At 49.8% G+C, this 19270-nt stretch overlaps 1 protein-coding gene across 1 annotated transcript; it reads left to right on the forward strand.

Moving 5' to 3' along the window:
* Positions 1-2276: 2276 nt before the first annotated feature.
* Positions 2277-3944, forward strand: LOC124661180 (transcription factor MYBS1-like). The gene is made up of 2 exons (XM_047199038.1): positions 2277-2724; positions 2948-3944. The coding sequence occupies exons 1-2, from the start codon at positions 2327-2329 to the stop codon at positions 3381-3383; spliced, it is 834 nt and encodes a 277-aa protein (XP_047054994.1). The 5' UTR covers positions 2277-2326; the 3' UTR covers positions 3384-3944.
* The last annotated feature ends 15326 nt before the right edge of the window (positions 3945-19270 follow it).

Consider the following 19270-nt stretch of genomic DNA (forward strand, 5'->3'; position numbering starts at 1 on the left):
GTTGTATAATATTGCTACTGACTTGGTGATTTTTTTGATGAATATATTATTACACCATACCCATATACTCGATGAGACAAGCTTGGTATTCAAAACTAATTGCTTGATGTATTGTTTTCAGAACAACCATCTGAGGTAGCAATTGGATCAAAAATCTACAGAGTAAAACTAGGCATGCCCTCAATCACTTCTCCCTCAAGCCTTTATCCCTAACATATTGTCAAACAAAATTCATTTTATTAGAAATTCCGCAACAACGCGCGGGGTATTTTCTAGTATACAATAATATACAAGCCAGTGCATTGTGCACTCATACGCAAATGCTAAAGCTGACCATCAAGGTGAACTCTCATTGTCACAAAGACAACAGCGTGCTCACCAGCTTCAGGAAAGGAAAAAACAACGAGTTTACCAAGTGTATACAAACGAACCTACGGCCACCCCGTTTTGCGGCTGCTTTGCTAGCCAAAATATGCACACCATGAAACCCTGACCAAGCCACCTGCAGATGCGTCGCAGCAGCTACATTGTGTGACAATGCTTGGCAGGCGGTGCGGCGAAGCGCACATACATTCCTAGTATATTAGACTGTTTTGGTTCGGATAGAACGCTGGCCGATGGACCGATCAGAACTGCTTTTCGTGGTTGCTGGATTTTTTAGTCCTTTGGTTTTTTTTCCTGCGGGATGATCCGAGGGAGACTGCTTACAGATTTTTTTGACATACGATTGGTTTTCTGACGTAAGACACCACCGATCCAAAACAACATCTCCAACAGACACGCTATATTAACCGCCGATTTGCAGAGCGTGGAGGCGGAATCGTTTCTCCAGCAGGCGCGGCGCTACAAAAAAATTAGGGCGCGCGGCGTTTTACACAATCCCGAGCGCCAAATATTACGCGTTGGCTACGGCATTGGCGCACGCGCGAATACCCAACGGCTGGAAATTTCCTCCGCGCCGGCGCCCTCCATTCCCACCGCGCCGCCGCCGCGAAATTCCGCCGCCTCCGGTCGATTCCGCCGCCGGCCCCACTGTTGCTCGCCGCCGCGCCGTAGATCCACCTCGCCCGCGCCTGCTGCCGCCAGTAGCGGCCGCTCCGCCGTGCTGTAGCGACCGAGCGCTGTCGCTACCGACGGGGACAAGCCGACGCTTCTCCCTGCCTCGCCCCCGCCTTCTCCTCTACATACCCCGCGTCACCGTCGCCGTCGCCATGTCGTCATCTTCGAGGTTGCTAGCGACATGGTGCAGCCAAGATGCTCGCAGATTTTCTCGGAAGGTATGCGCCTCCGCCGGCCGGCCGCCATGATTTTGCTCGCCGATTAGCTACTATAGTTAGTTGTAGTTAAGTAATTGTATATGTATGTTTGTAGAGTTCATCGTACGATTTATCGGATGACGAGTACGACTAAGAGGAAGAGGAGAACATATCGCTACTATTAGCATACCGCGCCATCAAGAAGCCAAAAATTGGTGGATCGGTGTTCGGTAGACAGAAGTTGTGGAGAGAAAGGATTGAAGGGCATGATAAGTTGATGCGGTCGTATTTCAATGATAATGTGATATTTCCTGAAAGCTATTTTCGGCAGCGTTTTCGGATGAGCATCAACTTGTTCAAGCATATCGCAACGGAGGTGATCAAGTATGATCGGTTCTTTGAGCAAAGGAGAAATGCCACCGGAGAACTTGGTCATAGCACATATCAAAAGGTGATCGCCGAGTTGCGTATGTTGGCATATGGTATACCGGCGGATCTAGTTGATCATGGAAGAATGGTGGAATTGGAATGGACAACAATAGTTGCATACTTGTTATATTTGTTTGAAAACTATGTGTTATATTATCTCAAAACTATGTTGTATTGTTGTATATTGGTCCTTAAAGTTGTTGTATCTGCTGTGAACAATTTCATGTACTTGTTGTATTTGTTCTGAACAATTTATTGTATTCGTATGGTACATTTTATTTGTGAATTTATATGGTTGTTTGACCTTCTTTGATGCATACTTGTGTGTGTTTGTTATTTGCGTCGCGCTGGCGCGCTGTATAATGGAGCGATCGGCGGAGAAGCTTTTTTACCGCGCCAACCCGCTGTAAAATGGAGCATCCGACGGAGAAAATTTTAACGCAGCGCGCGCTATCCTTTTAGAGCGCGGTGAAAAATTTAGTGTCCCGATTTTTAGTCCAAAGATACACACTCGGACCCTTGTGGATAAGGCTCTCTGTCCCGCCATTCTTTTAATTACTTGTCGTACGCGCCACCGCCGGCCGCGCCTAACCAGCGCCGTAACACCAACTCGCCGCCGGCCGAGCGCGCACAAACGCCCCATGACCACTCAGGCGACGACCACCGCGGCGTGGACCAAGGAAGAGGACAAGGCGTTGGAGAACGCTCTCGCAGCTGCCGCGCCGCCGCCGCTGGACGGCCTGCCAGAGGACGACTGGTTTGTGGCGCTCGCGGCGAGCGTGCCAGCACGGTCGACGGAGGAGGTGCGGTTACACTACGAGGCACTGGTAGAGGACGTGGACGCCATCGACGCAGGACGCATCCCACTCCCGCGCTACGCTGGAGAGGAGTCCGCCGAGCCGCCCTACGGTGCCGCGCCTAAGGACGGCGGCGGCGGGCACCGGCGCGAGGATCGGAAGTGCTACGACTCGGGGAAGAACTGCTCCAAAGCGGAGCAGGAGAGGCGCAAGGGCATCCCATGGACAGAGGAAGAGCACCGGTACAGATCTCTCGAATTTCCATGACTTGTTGAGTTGACCCTCGGAATTGCATCTGCCATGTACTAATGTCAAGTCTTCCTTGATTCTTCTCTGCAAATTGAACTGCTCACGTTCTCGCTCCTTCTGAACTAAGCAAGGTTTTGTTTAAGCATTTGGCGCATGATCCAAATTGAACTGTTTAAACAATCTTGTTTTCTCTAACGGCATGTGATGATTGTGCAGGTTGTTTTTGCTGGGGCTGGACAAGTTTGGCAAAGGCGACTGGCGGAGCATCTCGCGCAACTTTGTCATCTCCCGGACGCCGACTCAGGTGGCGAGCCACGCCCAGAAGTACTTCATCCGCCTCAACTCCATGAACCGGGACAGGCGCCGCTCCAGCATCCACGACATCACCAGCATCAACTTCGGCGAAGTCGTCCCGCAGCAGAGCCCGATCACCGGCCAGGCCACAGGAAGTCCCGCCACGGCGATCATGAAGCACCCCGGGCCGCCGCTGCCCGGGATGGGCATGTACTGGGCGCCCATGGGCCACCCCGTGGCTGGCCACCACATGGTCCCTGCAGCCATCGGCACGCCGGTGATGTTCCCGCCGGGGCACTCGCCCTACGTCATGCCTGTCGGCTACCCGGCTCCCCAGGCGAAGATGCATCATCAATAACCTTTCCAATGCCACACTTACTCCAATTGCTTGACCTTTGCTCCTCCTTGCTCGTGCATACGCACCAGCAGATCAACCGCCCCCATGAACAGCAGAAGCATTTCTCCCTTGTTCTTTTCTTGAATCTTTATTCGTTTTGTGTAGCCATCCGTCCCTGATCCTCTCCTACTTGGTGTAACATAGATGAGTCTGAGTGCAGAGAAGGTCGGCAAGTAAGCAAGGAAGTATTTGCTTAGTGTCGCAATGTTAACAGCCCACTACTAGTTTCACTCAATTGCAGCAAGGATTAGTCTACAACTCAAGTTACAGGAGATTTGAAGGTCGTCAATGGAGAGAATTACAGAGAGTTTGGGAAGCAGAGAGGAAGAAGGAGACAGAAGCGATGGAGGCCGAAGCCGTCCAGTTCCAAGCCGCCTTCCTCGTATCCCCTTTGCCATGTATTTGTATTCACTCGGTCGGTGGCTTCTGAGCAGCCCAGGCCCAATAGGTGCATCCCAAGGTGCAGCCCATGGCGAGGATAGTATGGTCGCTAGCATTCCCCTTAATTTCCGTCTTAATTTCCGTCTTGTCTTGTCCTTAATTCCCCTTAATTCCCCCCTCCTTAATTTCCGTCTTGTCCTCAAGACGATGCTTGTTGAACCACCCGGATCCCATGGTACTTGACGCTTCATGACATTGCCCATATCGAGGTGGGTGTCGTAGTTGAGGCAGACCTTGACGAGTTTGAGGTAGCAGAGGACACCGATTTGCTGAAGGAAGACGCCGATGTAGTTGTGGCCGACGTGCACTTGGTCACGGAAGACGTCAAGGTTGTAGTCTTGGTTGGCACAGAATTTGTCGGAGAAATACGCCTGGTCGTGGTAGTGATCATAGTGGTAGCCTGGAGCTAGAAAAATCATCCTTACTTTTGGTTTGGCTTGTGTGTAGAATCCGAAGAAACATAGATGTGCCCAGATGCTTGCCGTGCTTGAATTGAGATAGTGGCAGTCACCATTTCTAGGAGGGTCGCACCGAGAACAATTTGCCAATAGGAGAACCTGCACTGTTTTTGCATATGATAGTTAGACAATTTGTTCACAATTAGAGAAGAGCTGCAAGTTAAATGACTAGGCAATTTTTCCTTGGATAAGGCCCAGACCACACTGAATAACATGCCCACTTATCAGCATCATCTGGTCCATACTTGGATATCTCCAGAAGCTCAAATCCTTGCAATGCAGTGAAAGAAGCATGCCTAGTTCGAACTGTGGCCAGAATGTAATAGTAAAATTTTCACTGCATACACAGGATGATCCAGTGCCAGATGACCCAAATATCAGAAACTTGAAGCATTTTTCTTGGTATATAGCAGGGCAGTTCTGCTGCTCCAAAAGAATAAAACAAGATAGTCGAGTTTGAAGATTGTATAGAAAGAATTGAAAGCAGAGAGACCATGCAATTGTCCATTGAAAATTCTGGCAATTGTACAGACTCTCATGTCCAACACACAGCAACAGTGGAACCCTGACATCCTTGATACATACCGCATTGTCCAATAATTTACCAATCTACAATAAACGAAGATGATATTTCCAGTAGCGGGCCACTCAAATTCATACTGCAACAGTGAATGGCTGATCAACCAACGCATCAGCTCAGAATATTGAGTATTACCTCGTAGAATGTGCAGATCAATCCATATTTTGCAAACAACATCTGTTAGGACACTTGTACGTGAACATTACTGATGTACTTCAACTTCGCCATTGATGATGGAAAGAAATCCATTGAAACTGGTAATACCCATGTGCAGCACAAAATGGACCCCTAAACAACTGGAGAAGGAATATATCTTGCTAATAGATTAGCAGCGCAAGAACATCAGCTCTAGGACAATAGTGCGGGAAACATCCAACAGTGATCAACCTCCAAGAACTTGAATATGCAATATTGAGAGCAGGGCGTACATGACAGACAACCAAATTCAGTGACGTCCCCCAAGCACATTTCTTAATCATTTGAGCTCTGTCAGATAACATAAGAGGCACACTTGGAAAATGGTACACAAGCACCCAATGAGGTATAGGCAGATCAGTACGTCCAAGAGTACAGTATAGACAACACCAATCCTGCACCATATATGTAGCTTGCCAGGCCAAGTTCACGGCTAGTAAGGATAGTGTTGTGGGCATACTTCATGTGTATGCCAACCACAGGGTCTAGATCCGGTAAATCCGGGTGGCCCAGAGATGGTGTTGGTGCCACATGGTTAACCGGGCGGCCCAGTTACTGTTGATAGATGATGGAAGAAGTCCAGCCCAGGAACATGAACAGGAGCCGGATCCCAACCGACCTATGCAAGGAGTCGGATCAATGGATGCCCAAGAAGTGTCCGGATCCATAACGACAAGCTAGATCTAGGTGGATTCTTGACGTGAACGGCAATGTATATTCCGTAGTTAGACATCTTATATTCCAGCTAGGACTCTCCATAGAAACCCTAGATCCTGGCACCTTTATAAGCCGGATCCCGGGAGTCCTAGAGGCACAACCACAACTCATTGTAACAATGCGAATGCGTCCAGATAACTCCAGACAAGCAGCAGTAGGCCCTGCCTCCGAGCAGCGTGTTCTGAAGCTGGGTAAACCGCGAACCACCGTCCCAATGGCTCTCCGCCCTATGGCCCTACTTCTTCCCCCCTGCGTGAGGATCCCTCCTACGGGGTACCATTGAATAGGCAACGACCGTTGGCACCCACCGTGGGGCTAGCGGCGTCTAGATGCCGGAACCGGGAGGGTTCTACCTTCGGAGGCGCAGGCGACACCATCGCCGTGGGGCGTGTCTTGTACGCCGGAAACTTTCCGATCGTCCCTCAGGACGAGTGCTGGATTCCGGCTAGGACCGACCCCGTCAAGCTCTCCATCATCCCAATCGGCGGGATACACATCTTCATGGGTGAGACCGTCGATTCCGACGGAAAAGCACTGGTAAGTAACGCAACTACGACCGCCGCTAAGTAGGATGCAGTTGCCAAGATCCGATCTGAGATGCAGGAACTTCCTAAGGAAGATTCCGCCTTAGATCTAGAGATTTCAAAGCCCAACCTGATGCGGGCTGAGCCCGTGTGGGTTGCCCGATCTCACGAATTGACCCGGGTGAGTGTGATTACGGAGGGGGATTCGCGGGGAAGTGGATGAACGCGAAAAACACGATACAAACACATGCACACAACACAATCGGTTATCCTCGTTGGTCCGAACCACCAACTCGATAGAGGTTGCGAGAAAAGACCTTCCGGTAGAAGTCCCGCAAAGAGATCGACGAATCGAACCCGAGAGATCTAGAAGGGTTAAAAGACCGGAAGGTTGATAGAAGTGCAAGCAAAAGACCAAACGGTAGAAGTGCAAGCAAAAGACCAACAATCGGTAGAAGTCACCAAAGAGATCAAACGGATTCAACACGGAGGGGTACAATAGATGGTTAATCTAAGGTGGGGGTTTCCCAAATCCACAAAGGGATAATAGAGGCATAAGCCAATTCATCTAAACATCATCTCTCCCTCATGAAGGTGGGGGTAGGTTCCTATTTATAGGTAAGGGGACGAAGGGGTAAGTTACAAGCCAAAGGGGGCTGAGATCTGGCTGAGGTTCGATGGGGCGGAAGTTCCGGCTCCTGGGGGCGGAAGTTCCGGCCGGGCGGAAGTTCCGGCCATTAGGGGCGGAAGTTCCGGTCGGGTCGGAAGTTCCAGCCAACTTCCGGCCTAGTTCCGAAAACGGCCGATTTCCTTGCAGTAACATCCCTCGGTGTTTTGGCGCGTTTTCGGAACAAGGGCGGAACTTGGGCGGAAGTTCCGGTGGGGCGGAAGTTCCGGCCATCCGGGGCGGAAGTTTCGGTCAGGCAGAAGTTCCGGCCATCAGGGGCGGAAGTTCCGGCCTGGAGCGTCCAGCTCCTCTTTCTCCTTCTCTTCCATGCCTCCGTGACATCGGCCTTGCGTCCTCGGGTCTCCATGGCATCCTCTCTTCTCTCCGTACTTGTCATCGAGTTCCTATATCATCAAGATATGTCGGAGTATGAAGTAGTATATCGTTCCACATAGGCGATTGTAGACACGCATAAAGGAGAAGATTCACCTTTGCGTGTCGTCTTGGCGATGAAGCATATGATGCGGTGAAGACCGAAGGTCGGGCTGCATCATCTCCCCCCACTTGAAAAAGAGTCGTCCTCGACGATAAATCTTCATGAACGTGTAGAGGAGGTGGATGACACCAACACTTGAATGTCCACTTGAAAGTCGTATACCCTATCCATAGCACAAGAGAAACAAGAGAACAATCAAAGCGTAGCCAATGTTCCACGGGATTAGTAAGGGGCCTTATGTAGAAGGAGGTCACCTTATCAAAGTGTCGTTGTGCTCTCATGGAGAGATCTTGTGTAGTCGAAGTGTGGGGTTGAACCCATTTGTTGACGCTCATCCACAAGTCACTTGTACCTTCACACAACAAAGACCAAGCAAAGTATGTTTGTGTGTGATCTTGGAGCACATCATCAATGACATGTCCTTTCTTGTTCACAACACCGTTAGCGCAACACAAATTTATCAACAATAATGCATGTGCAAGGTCAATGTGTAAGAACTCCGTATGAACATCTTCCAAATGTGGAAACACAAAAACTCCAAATTGTGAGACGGCTATGATGTCCATCTCATGTAGAAACTCATGTGCATTATTGCACTCAAGGCATCGGAAAGAGAAATTGTTCAACATCCTTGAAGCAATAAGTGGAGAGTTTGGCAAAAACACATACGGAAGAGTGTCCAAAATATCATCAACATGTGTGCACGCAAACCATTGGAAAGAGAAATTGGTCCTCATATTTGTTGCAACACAAAGCATATCTTCCAAAACGTTCACGAAAACAACATTTACACAACCGTGTGTGCCAACCAACCAAATGAAGAAATAGGAATTGGTCAACTTGTTTGAGGCAACACCAACGGTAAGAATCACATCATCATGCTTGCAAAAGAACCAAGAGAAAGAGAATTGTTCGGCATGTTCAATGCAAAGAATGGGAAAGGTATTAGAGCCGGGTTTGATCTTGAACTTACTTGTACATGCTCTCAAGAGCTCTCTTTGTCAACTCGTGCTCAATCGAGGTTGACATTGGCATTCTTGTACCTACACACACAATAGGCAAAGCAAAGAACGTGTGTGCATGGTATATGAACACATCATCCATCATGATGGTCCATTTCTTTTGCACATCATCATTAGCATTAAGCAATTTATCATAGTATATGTGGTGAATATGCGGAGTAAACACATGAACATGCTCATCATGGATATAGGCAAAGTCTCCAAAGTTTGAGAGAGCTATGGGGGCAATCTCATGTACAAGCATACTAACATTGTGGCAAACCAAGCATTGGAAAGAGCAAGTGTTCAACATTTTGGTTGCACTAATGGGAGAGTATTGCAGGCATTTTTCACAAAACATGTTCAAGATTTTATCATTGTTCTCGACAAACCTAGGGAAAGAGCAATTGTTCGGCAAGGTTGTCACAACACAAGCATCATCACTATCGTCATTGCAAGAAACACATGGGAAAGAGAAATTGTTCGACAAGTTGCATGAAATGGGAGATATATTGAAACACTCATAGCATGGCATGATCATATTGTCACAAGCAAGTAATTCCACATGATCAACAATGTTATCAAGCAAAGCATCACATGGGGGAATGAACGAAGCATATGACATAGCAATTGTATCATCAAGATCATGCATGCACTCATAAGTCATCATGTCCACTAGTGGGATCATGGCATCATCAACACCCATATAGGTACCTTTGTAGTCCGACTCATTTGAAGTGGGTGTTGTGGAAGAGGTAGGCTCCATGTGGCCTCCATGTTCATCTTCAATCAAGCATGGTGTGATAGCTTCATCTTCATGCACCATGTACATCTTCTCCATGATCGGGAATTCGTCCTCCATGGAACCTATTGCAACATGAGAAAACACACAAGAGGTAGAGGTTAAGTTGTTAGAATGTGAAATGGCCTCCATGGACCTATCAACTACCTCTCTCAACTCACTCGGTGTATCACTCATGTCCTCCAAATGGAAGCACTCAAACTCACATATGGGGTGGGAGTCACTCAACTCACTATCACTCTCACTCAAGTGGGCTAAGTGGCTCTCATGCTCACATGGGATTGGTACCATCTCATCATTCAAGCATATAGGAGTAGGCTCGATTTTCTCATCTCCATGCGCCTCCATTGGTGAAGGGATCATCCCATGCTCACCATTCTCAACTCCATTCGCCTCCTTACTTGAAGGGAGAATCCCATGCTCAACCTTCTCAACTCCATCGCCTCCCATGTTGACACCATTTGATGGCGCTATGGTGTTGTTGAGAGCTAGGCTCGAATCAACGTCACTCTTGACTTGGCCTTCTTGTGCTCCATCTTGAGGTGTGGACTTCATAGTCGTCCCCTTGGCCATTTCCTTGCACCATTCTTTGAACACGATGGTATCTTGAAGTGTCTTGTTGGCGAATTGGGCATCCAATTGGGCGAAGTAGAGCTTGTGGGCTTGTGGTGTGTTGCATTCCCATGTAATATGCTTGTTGGATGTGCAAACATCACAATGGAGATTGGGGCATTCCCAAAGATGATTACCGTCTTGTGTGCAACGAAAGCATTGGGAGCTACGTGGTCTTGGTGGACGAACCATTGTCATGTTGGTGTAAAGATGGGTAGATCGTCCTTGATGGCGCGTGATGCACACGTCCGTTGGGAACCCCAAGAGGAAGGTGTGATGCGCACAGCAATAAGTTTTCCCTCAGAAAGAAACCAAGGTTATCGAACCAGTAGGAGATGAAGGCCACGTGAAGGTTGTTGGTGGCGGAGTGTAGTGCGGCGCAACACCAGGGATTCCGGCGCCAACGTGGAACCTGCACAACACAATCAAAATACTTTGCCCCCACTTAACAGTGAGGTTGTCAATCTCACCGGCTTGCTGTAAACAAAGGATTAAACGTATGGTGTGGAGAATGATGTTTGTTTGCGAAGAACAACAGAGAATAGAGTTTGATGCGGGGTGGCCTTCGGTCACCTCCACACCAAGACCAACAAGTCCCCCAAGTGGACCGATGACACGAGCCCGAGCCAAGGCTCTACATGATGAGGTGAACTCGCTCCTCACCACCCTTGATCTTGGTACCCCTTTGGATGGATTGCTACCTCATGCCGACGTGCTATGTGTCATTAGGTACAAGGCGCATCAAGACCCCGGAGAGGAGGAGGCGCCAAGGTTAAGGGAGGGAGAGAAGCAGCTGGACATGGAGATGATCATGAAGCCGAAGCCGACGTCGCTCGAAGCGCTCCAAGGAAGAGACGGACACTGGCCGGTCCAGGACCCGGTCGGACCGGACCCACAACCGGATGCCCCGGTCACAGGCCCGGTCAACCGGGCGCAAACCGGGCCAGCTCCCTCGTACCGGGCGACGACCGGACCCAGGACCGGAAACCTCGCAGATTTCCGGTTTGCGCCCGGTCGACCGGACCCATGACCGGACAGCCCGGTCACTGGCCCGGTCAGACCGGACCCATGACCGGACAGCCCGGTCCCAGGCCCGGTCTGACCGGACACCAACCGGATCTGACGGAAATGCCCCACCAAACTGCCTTAACTTGTCCCTTCGCGTACCTGTTCGCCCTTGCTGGCCATGTGTGACTATATAAGTAGCTGGAACCCCTCATTAGCTCTTTAGACTTATTTTGAACTCAAACCTACCTTTGAGCTTAGTCTCCCTTGGGTATCATCCCTCTGTAATCAAGGCACCTTGGTTGTTGACTTTGATCTTGTTGATTGAGATTCTAGTACTTGTTACTCTCTCTTACTCACCAAGCTCTTCCTCTCCAACCCCAATCTCTCTCCGGGAATTCTGCCCCGTGCCTCTTCCTAGGAGATTCTATTGGCGTGGTCCATCGAGCCACGGAGGTAAGCATCGGGTGTATCGGGTTGGTGTGCGTGCGTGAGTCTCGGAGTTCCTCGTGCCCGTCGTGTTCTTCGTGTTCCTCGCGTTCTCCCATCTCTCCCCTTTGGTTTCGAAGTCAATCCGCGAGATCGGGCCACACACGGGGTCTTAGACCTCATCATATGGTATCAGCAGCTCTTGGTTACCGCGGATTTGACCCTCCACCCACCCGATTTCGTTCCTAGAAAATTTTCCAAAAAATCCCCAAAAATAGCCCCAAATTGCCTCTTGACCGATCTGTGATTTGGTTGCGTTTTGAGTGGTTTTGGTCCGTGGATTTGGTGTTGTTGTGCTTGATCTACTATTTCCCAAACTTTGAGCCTCCAATTCCATCGTTTCCCTTCGATTTGGTCGATTTGGTTTTGGTTTGGGGAAGAACAGGAGAGAGAAACGTCCAGCTCGCGAAATCCGGTCGAGCACCCGGTCAACCGGACCCACGACCGGCCGAGCCAGCCCAGAACCCGGTCGACCGGGCCGGCAACCGGACAGGCCGGTCTAGGAGCCGGTCCAACCGGGCCCCAGACCGGGCGCATCCTCGCGCCCCCCTTCGACCTCGACTTCCGGCGATCTCCACCACCACCACCACCACCACCACCATCGCAGGTATAACTTGCAGCTTTCACCTTGTAACCCCTCTTGCTTTTGCGATCTATCCCATCGAGCATTGCTTGTCTAGTGTTGCGAGACATTGCACGTGGCCCCGCATTGTGAGGTGTGTGTGTCGTGTTGAGTAAGGCATCCAAGCAAACACTCGTGTGGCAAGATAGCAAAAGCGAGGCTAACGCTAACATAGTGCGTGAAAAAGCCCCAAAAATACAAAAACAGTGCGAGTAGCACCATACATCCATACATCCATACATCCATACGCCCATACATCAAAAGTGTCCAAGTGCCACCAAAGATACAAACGAGTGCAAGTGCCACCATATACAAAAGAGAAAAAGCTTTTAAGCAAAGAGAGATACGAGAAGAGAGGCCGCGTGCGAATCTAGTTGTCTCTTCCTTTGCAACCGAAGCTTTGCCTCTCCTTGTGTTAGTGTGACACCGAGCATCCGTACATACACTTTTCCACTCACTTTTGGTTGCACTAACCCCGCTTATCTCGTGTGTGTGTTCCACAACTTTTTCCGTGTTTATAGTGATCTTCACATTGACATTTGGATTTTTGGACCTTACCCACTTTTAACAACATACTCGATCTTGGATTTGTCTTTTGGCTTTCCACCACACTCGCCTAACACCATATTTGCTAGCTTTTGCGTGTGGTTTTGCGTGTGTTCCCGATACACTTGATCTTGCTTTCGGCTTGGTGGATTGCCTCAATACTATCTTACCTTGGTAAGAGTGCGAGGTAGTCTCCTTCCACTAACATACACAACATAGTTCTTGTCTTTGCATCATGGATAGGAGTGGAGATGATGCAAGGGAGGGAGAAGTCCTCCGCAACACCGAGAGGTTGGCTACTCAACACAACCTATGGACGCAACGACAAGAGTTCAAGGAGCAACTCACACTCTTCGAGACACGCATCGATGAGCAATACGATGAAGTGGCACACAACTTCTCCGTTGTGAACCAAGACTTGGCTCTCCTTCGCGAAGCTACGGACAACTTGAATGGCCAAATGGCGGCCAATGATGCGAACATGGAGCGGCGCATGGATAGCCTCGAACGCGCCATCACCAACTTGGGTCGTCATCACCGACACCGCTCTACTTCATCATCATCAAGCTCGTCACAAGATTACTACTCTCATGGTCACCGTTCGTCCTCAAGCTCCTCCTCAAGGCATGAAGACCATCATCGACCTCGTCGCTCACATGCTCGTCATGAAGACTCTCGCTCCAACTCTAGGCGAGGAGTAATCCACCGCCATGCTCGTCCACAAGAACGTCCTCCACAAGATCGTCCTCAACCGGATGGCCATGCCCACCATGGGCGTGACGGCCACCCACATGACAACTTCTTCCACAACATGGAGCCACATGGTGATGCTCAAGGCCATGGACATCAAGACCAACCGAGGCGTGATCTCCGCAATCATCCTCGCCATGACCAACGTGGAAGAGGAGACCCACACCATGATCAAGATGAGAGACCCAACATTGAGCGTCGTCAACCACCTCGTCAAGATCTTCAACCACATCCTCACCGTGAACCAAGTGAAGCAAGTGTGCACCTCCAACGCCAACCCAATGCTATTGTTGGCCGTAGAAGACCTCCTATTCCTCCTCAAGCCGCAAGAGATGAAGGTGCCCCTCCTCGTCGAAGAAACTTGGAGGATGAAGAGAACATGTTTGGAAGACTCAAGTTCACCATGCCAAAGTTCAAGGGAGAAGAAGATGCCGAGGCCTACCTCTCATGGGCACTCAAGGTTGACAAGATATTCCGCATCCACAACTACTCCGGTGCCAAGAAGGTGGCTATGGCGTCTCTTGAGTTCGAGGACTACGCAAACACTTGGTGGGAGCAAGTCCTCACTCTTCGAGAAGAGAAGGGTGAACCTCCAATTGACACTTGGGAAGAAATGAAGAAAGAGATGCATGCTCGCTTTGTCCCCACGCACTACATGACCGACCTCTTCAACAAGCTCCAAAAGTTGAAGCAAGGCACCAAGACCGTCGAGGAGTTCTACAAGGAGATGGAGCTCACTATGATGCGAGCCAACATCCAAGAGTCCGAGGACCAAACCATTGCTCGTTTCTTCAATGGCCTCAATTACCCCATCAAGAGGATCGTCGAGTTCCAACCATACTCCAACATGGTTGAGTTGGTCCATCAAGCGTCGAAGGCCGAGCGTCAAGTGATTGAAGACATCAAGTACTCCAAGGCCAAGACCTACTTCTCCTCCAAGCTCGCTACATCGTCTCCTCCTACTACATCAACTCCTCATGCTACAAGTGCCAAGGCCGACGTGTCCTCTACAACATCCAAGAAACCGACTATCCAAAGTCGCATGAAGCAAACGGTCTCCTCCACCGCCTCCTCTAAGGCATCCACGGGACCCTCTAGTGTCACTTGCTTCAAGTGTGGCACCCAAGGTCACAAATCATTTGAGTGCAAGAACACCAAGGTCATGATCACTATGGAGAATGGTGATATTGAGACGCTTGATGAGGATGAATATGAAGCCCTTGTGCAAGCCGCCGTGGATAGTGAAGAAGCTTATGAGCAAGAAAGTGGAGAAGATCCTCTCTTATGTGAGCATGACCCAAGTCCCTCACTTGTGGTCACAAGGGTGCTAACTACGCAACCTCATGATATGGAAGAACAACGGTGCAACATCTTCCAAACCCGCGCCGGAATTGGTGGCAAGTCGATCAAGGTCATCATAGACGGTGGAAGTTGCCATAACCTTGCAAGCACCGAGTTGTGTGAGAAGCTCAACCTCACCCTCCGGAAGCATCCTCACCCTTACCCTCCGGAAGCATCCTCACCCTTACCATATCCAATGGTTGAGTGACAAGGGCAACGTCAAGATACAACATACCGTCACCGTCACTTTCAAGATTGGACCTTATGAGGATACTATTGAGTGTGACGTGGTACCCATGACGGTGTGCCACATGTTGGTTGGCCGCCCTTGGCAATATGACAAGAAGGCTATACATGATGGACTCTCCAACACATACACCTTCAAGGTCAACGACAAGAAGTTCGAGTTGCGCCCCATGACTCCTAGCCAAATCATCGCCGACAATGCGAAGGCTCTAGCGAGGGCACAACACCACTTCCACCATAGTGAGTTGAGAGGTGAGGGAGCGACCCACCAAATGGAGAGTGAGCGCCACAAGCCATACACGAGTGAGCGAAAGAGCGTCCTCCTAGCCACCAAAAGCGAGTGGAGAGAAGTGCAAGCAAACCCATCCACCATATTGCACTACGTCCTCATATGCAAGGGACCATCATCGGCGACTAACGACTTAACCAACATTCCTTCGTCTTTGTTGTCTCTTTTGAAGGAGTTTCAAGACGTCTTCCCCGACAAGCTCCCTCATGGACTACCACCGCTTCGAGGCATCGAGCACCGCATCGACCTCATACCCGGTGCTCCGCTTCCAAACCGTGCCGCCTACCGCACCAACCCCGAAGAAACAAAGGAGATACAACGCCAAATACAAGATCTCCTCGCCAAAGGGTACGTCCGCGAAAGCCTTAGCCCTTGTGCGGTTCCCGTGATTCTTGTGCCTAAACCGGATGAGACGCAACGGATGTGTATGGACTGTCGCCCCATCAATGCCATTACCGTCCGTTACCGCCATCCCATTCCGCGTTTAGATGATATGCTTGATGAGCTTAGTGGTGCCACGATTTTCTCTAAAATCGATTTGCGTAGTGGTTACCATCAAATCCGCATGGCTATTGGTGATGAATGGAAAACGGCATTCAAGGCCAAACTCGGTCTATATGAATGGCTCGTTATGCCTTTCGGTCTTTCCAATGCTCCATCTACTTTCATGCGCCTCATGAATCACATCTTGCGTCCTCTCATTGGCAAGAGTGTGGTTGTCTATTTCGATGACATTCTCATTTATAGCAAAGATCTCGAGGACCATGTGCAGCATGTGAGAGAAGTCTTGTGCATCTTGCGTCATGAAAAGCTTTATGCTAACCTCCCCAAGTGCACCTTTGCTCAAAACAAATTGGTTTTTCTTGGATTTGTGGTTTCCGCTAATGGGATTGAAGTTGATTCTTCCAAGGTGGAGGCCATCCATAATTGGCCTACTCCTACAAATGTTGGCCAAGTCCGAAGCTTCCATGGACTTGCCGGGTTTTACCGCCGCTTTGTGAAAGATTTTAGCACCATTGCTTGCCCTTTGAATGAGCTTACCAAAAAGAATGTTCCGTTTGTTTGGGGCAAGGCCCAACAAAATGCTTTTGATGAGTTGAAGAAACGCCTTACCGAAGCTCCCCTTCTTGTTCTTCCAAATTTTTCCAAAACTTTTGAGATTGAGTGTGATGCAAGTGGGCTTGGTATTGGTGGTGTTCTTATGCAAGAGGGCAAACCCGTGGCATATTATAGTGAGAAGTTGGACGGCGCACGCCTCAACTATCCTATATATGACAAGGAGCTCTACGCTTTGGTTCGTGTTCTTGAAGTTTGGCAACACTATCTTTGGCCAAAAGAATTTATCATTCATTCCGACCATGAGTCCCTAAAATATTTGAAAATCCAACACAACTTGAACAAACGACATGCAAAATGGGTCGAGTTCATTGAGTCCTTCCCATATGTGATCAAATACAAGAAGGGCAAGGACAATGTTGTGGCGGATGCTCTTTCCCGCAAAAACACCCTTTTGCTAACTCGTTTGGATTTTCATGTTTTGGGACTTGAAGAGATCAAAGAACTCTATCCTTCCGATTCTTTCTTTGCTCCAATTTTTGAGAAGTGCTCCATTGAACGAGGAGTGGATGATTTCTATTTGCATGATGGCTACTTGTTTAAAGCTAACAAGATTTGCATTCCCGAGTCTTCGCTTCGAAAATTGCTTTTGCAAGAGTCACATGGAGGTGGTCTTATGGGACACTTTGGTCGAGAGAAGACATACGCCATGCTCTCAACCCACTACTATTGGCCAAGAATGTACCGCGACGTGGAACGCCTTTGCCGCCGGTGCACTACATGCTTACAAGCTAAGTCTACCTCCAACCCTTATGGTCTTTACACCCCATTGCCTATTCCACATGCACCATGGACGGATATTAGCATGGATTTTGTTCTAGGATTGCCTCGCACTAAGCATGGTCATGATTCTATATTCGTGGTAGTGGATAGATTCTCTAAGATGGCTCATTTCATACCTTGCCATAAGAGCGACGATGCCTCACACATTGCTTCATTGTTTTTCAGGGAAATTGTTCGCCTACATGGAGTACCGCAAAGCATTGTGTCGGATCGAGACGTCAAGTTCATGATTTATCTTTGGAAGTCGCTCATGGCCAAGTTTGGAGTGAAGCTCTTATTCTCATCATCCTCGCACCCGCAAATGGACGGCCAAACGGAAGTGGTCAATCGAAGCCTCTCCACCCTTCTACGCATCCTCGTGAAGAAAAACTTGAAGTCATGGGAGGAATGCCTTCCACACGCGGAGTTCGCCTACAACCGCGCCAAGCACTCGACTACATCAAGGAGTCCCTTCATGGTCGTCTACGGGTTTGAGCCGCTCACGGCACTCGACATACTCCCGCTCCCCCTTCATGAGCGGATCAACATGGATTTCGACAAGCGCACCGCCGCCGTCAAGAAACTTCATGAAGAAACAAGAGCTACCATTCAAGAACATGTGCTTCGTCAAGCTACCCGCCTCAACGCAAAGAAGAAGGAACGCATATTTCAAGAAGGCGACCTCGTTTGGATCCACCTCCGGAAGGAAAGATTCCCTCATGAACGCAACTCAAAGCTCAAGCCAAGAGGAGATGGTCCCTTCAAGGTCCTCAAACGCATCAACAATAACGCTTACGTCATCGACATCCCCACCTCCAAGTACTTGGTGAGCAACACATTCAATGTGGCGGACTTGTCGCCATATCATGAAGATGAGGAGGCACAAGAGTCGAGGACGACTCTTTCCCAAGGGGGGGAGATGATGCGGGGTGGCCTTCGGTCACCTCCACACCAAGACCAACAAGTCCCCCAAGTGGACCGACGACACGAGCCCGAGCCAAGGCTCTACATGATGAGGTGAACTCGCTCCTCACCACCCTTGATCTTGGTACCCCTTTGGATGGATTGCTACCTCATGCCGACGTGCTATGTGTCATTAGGTACAAGGCGCATCAAGACCCCGGAGAGGAGGAGGCGCCAAGGTCAAGGGAGGGAGAGAAGCAGCTGGACATGGAGATGATCATGAAGCCGAAGCCGACGTCGCTCGAAGCGCTCCAAGGAAGAGACGGACGCTGGCCGGTCCAGGACCCGGTCGGACCGGACCCACAACCGGACGCCCCGGTCACGGGCCCGGTCAACCGGGCGCAAACCGGGCCAGCTCCCTCGTACCGGCGACGACCGGACCCGGGACCGGAAACCTCGCAGATTTCCGGTTTGCGCCGACCGGACCCATGACCGGACAGCCGGTCACGGCCGATCGACCGGACCCATGACCGGACAGCCCGGTCCCGGGCCCGGTCTGACCGGACACCAACCGGATCTGACGGAAATGCCCCACCAAACTGCCTTAACTTGTCCCTTCGCGTACCTGTTCGCCCTTGCTGGCCATGTGTGACTATATAAGTAGCTGGAACCCCTCATTAGCTCTTTAGACTTATTTTGAACTCAAACCTACCTTTGAGCTTAGTCTCCCTTGGGTATCATCCCTCTGTAATCAAGGCACCTTGGTTGTTGACTTTGATCTTGTTGATTGAGATTCTAGTACTTGTTACTCTCTCTCACTCACCAAGCTCTTCCTCTCCAACCCCAATCTCTCTCCGGGAATTCTGCCCCGTGCCTCTTCCTAGGAGATTCTATTGGCGTGGTCCATCGAGCCACGGAGGTAAGCATCGGGTGTATCGGGTTGGTGTGCGTGCGTGAGTCTCGGAGTTCCTCGTGCCCGTCGTGTTCTTCGTGTTCCTCGCGTTCTCCCATCTCTCCCCTTTGGTTTCGAAGTCAATCCGCGAGATCGGGCCACTCACGGGGTCTTAGACCTCATCAGAGTTTGCAGTAGATTCTATTTCAGATGTAAAAGAATGGACCGGGGTCCACAGTTCACTAGTGGTGTCTCTCCGATAAGAAATAGCATGTTGGGTGAACAAATTATAGTTGGGCAATTGACAAATAGAGAGGGCATAACAATGCACATACATATCACGATGACTAATATGAGATTTAATCAGGGCATTACGACAAAGTACATAGACCGC

The sequence above is a fragment of the Lolium rigidum genome, chromosome 6, assembly GCF_022539505.1.
Source record: "Lolium rigidum isolate FL_2022 chromosome 6, APGP_CSIRO_Lrig_0.1, whole genome shotgun sequence".
Lineage (NCBI taxonomy): Eukaryota > Viridiplantae > Streptophyta > Magnoliopsida > Poales > Poaceae > Lolium > Lolium rigidum.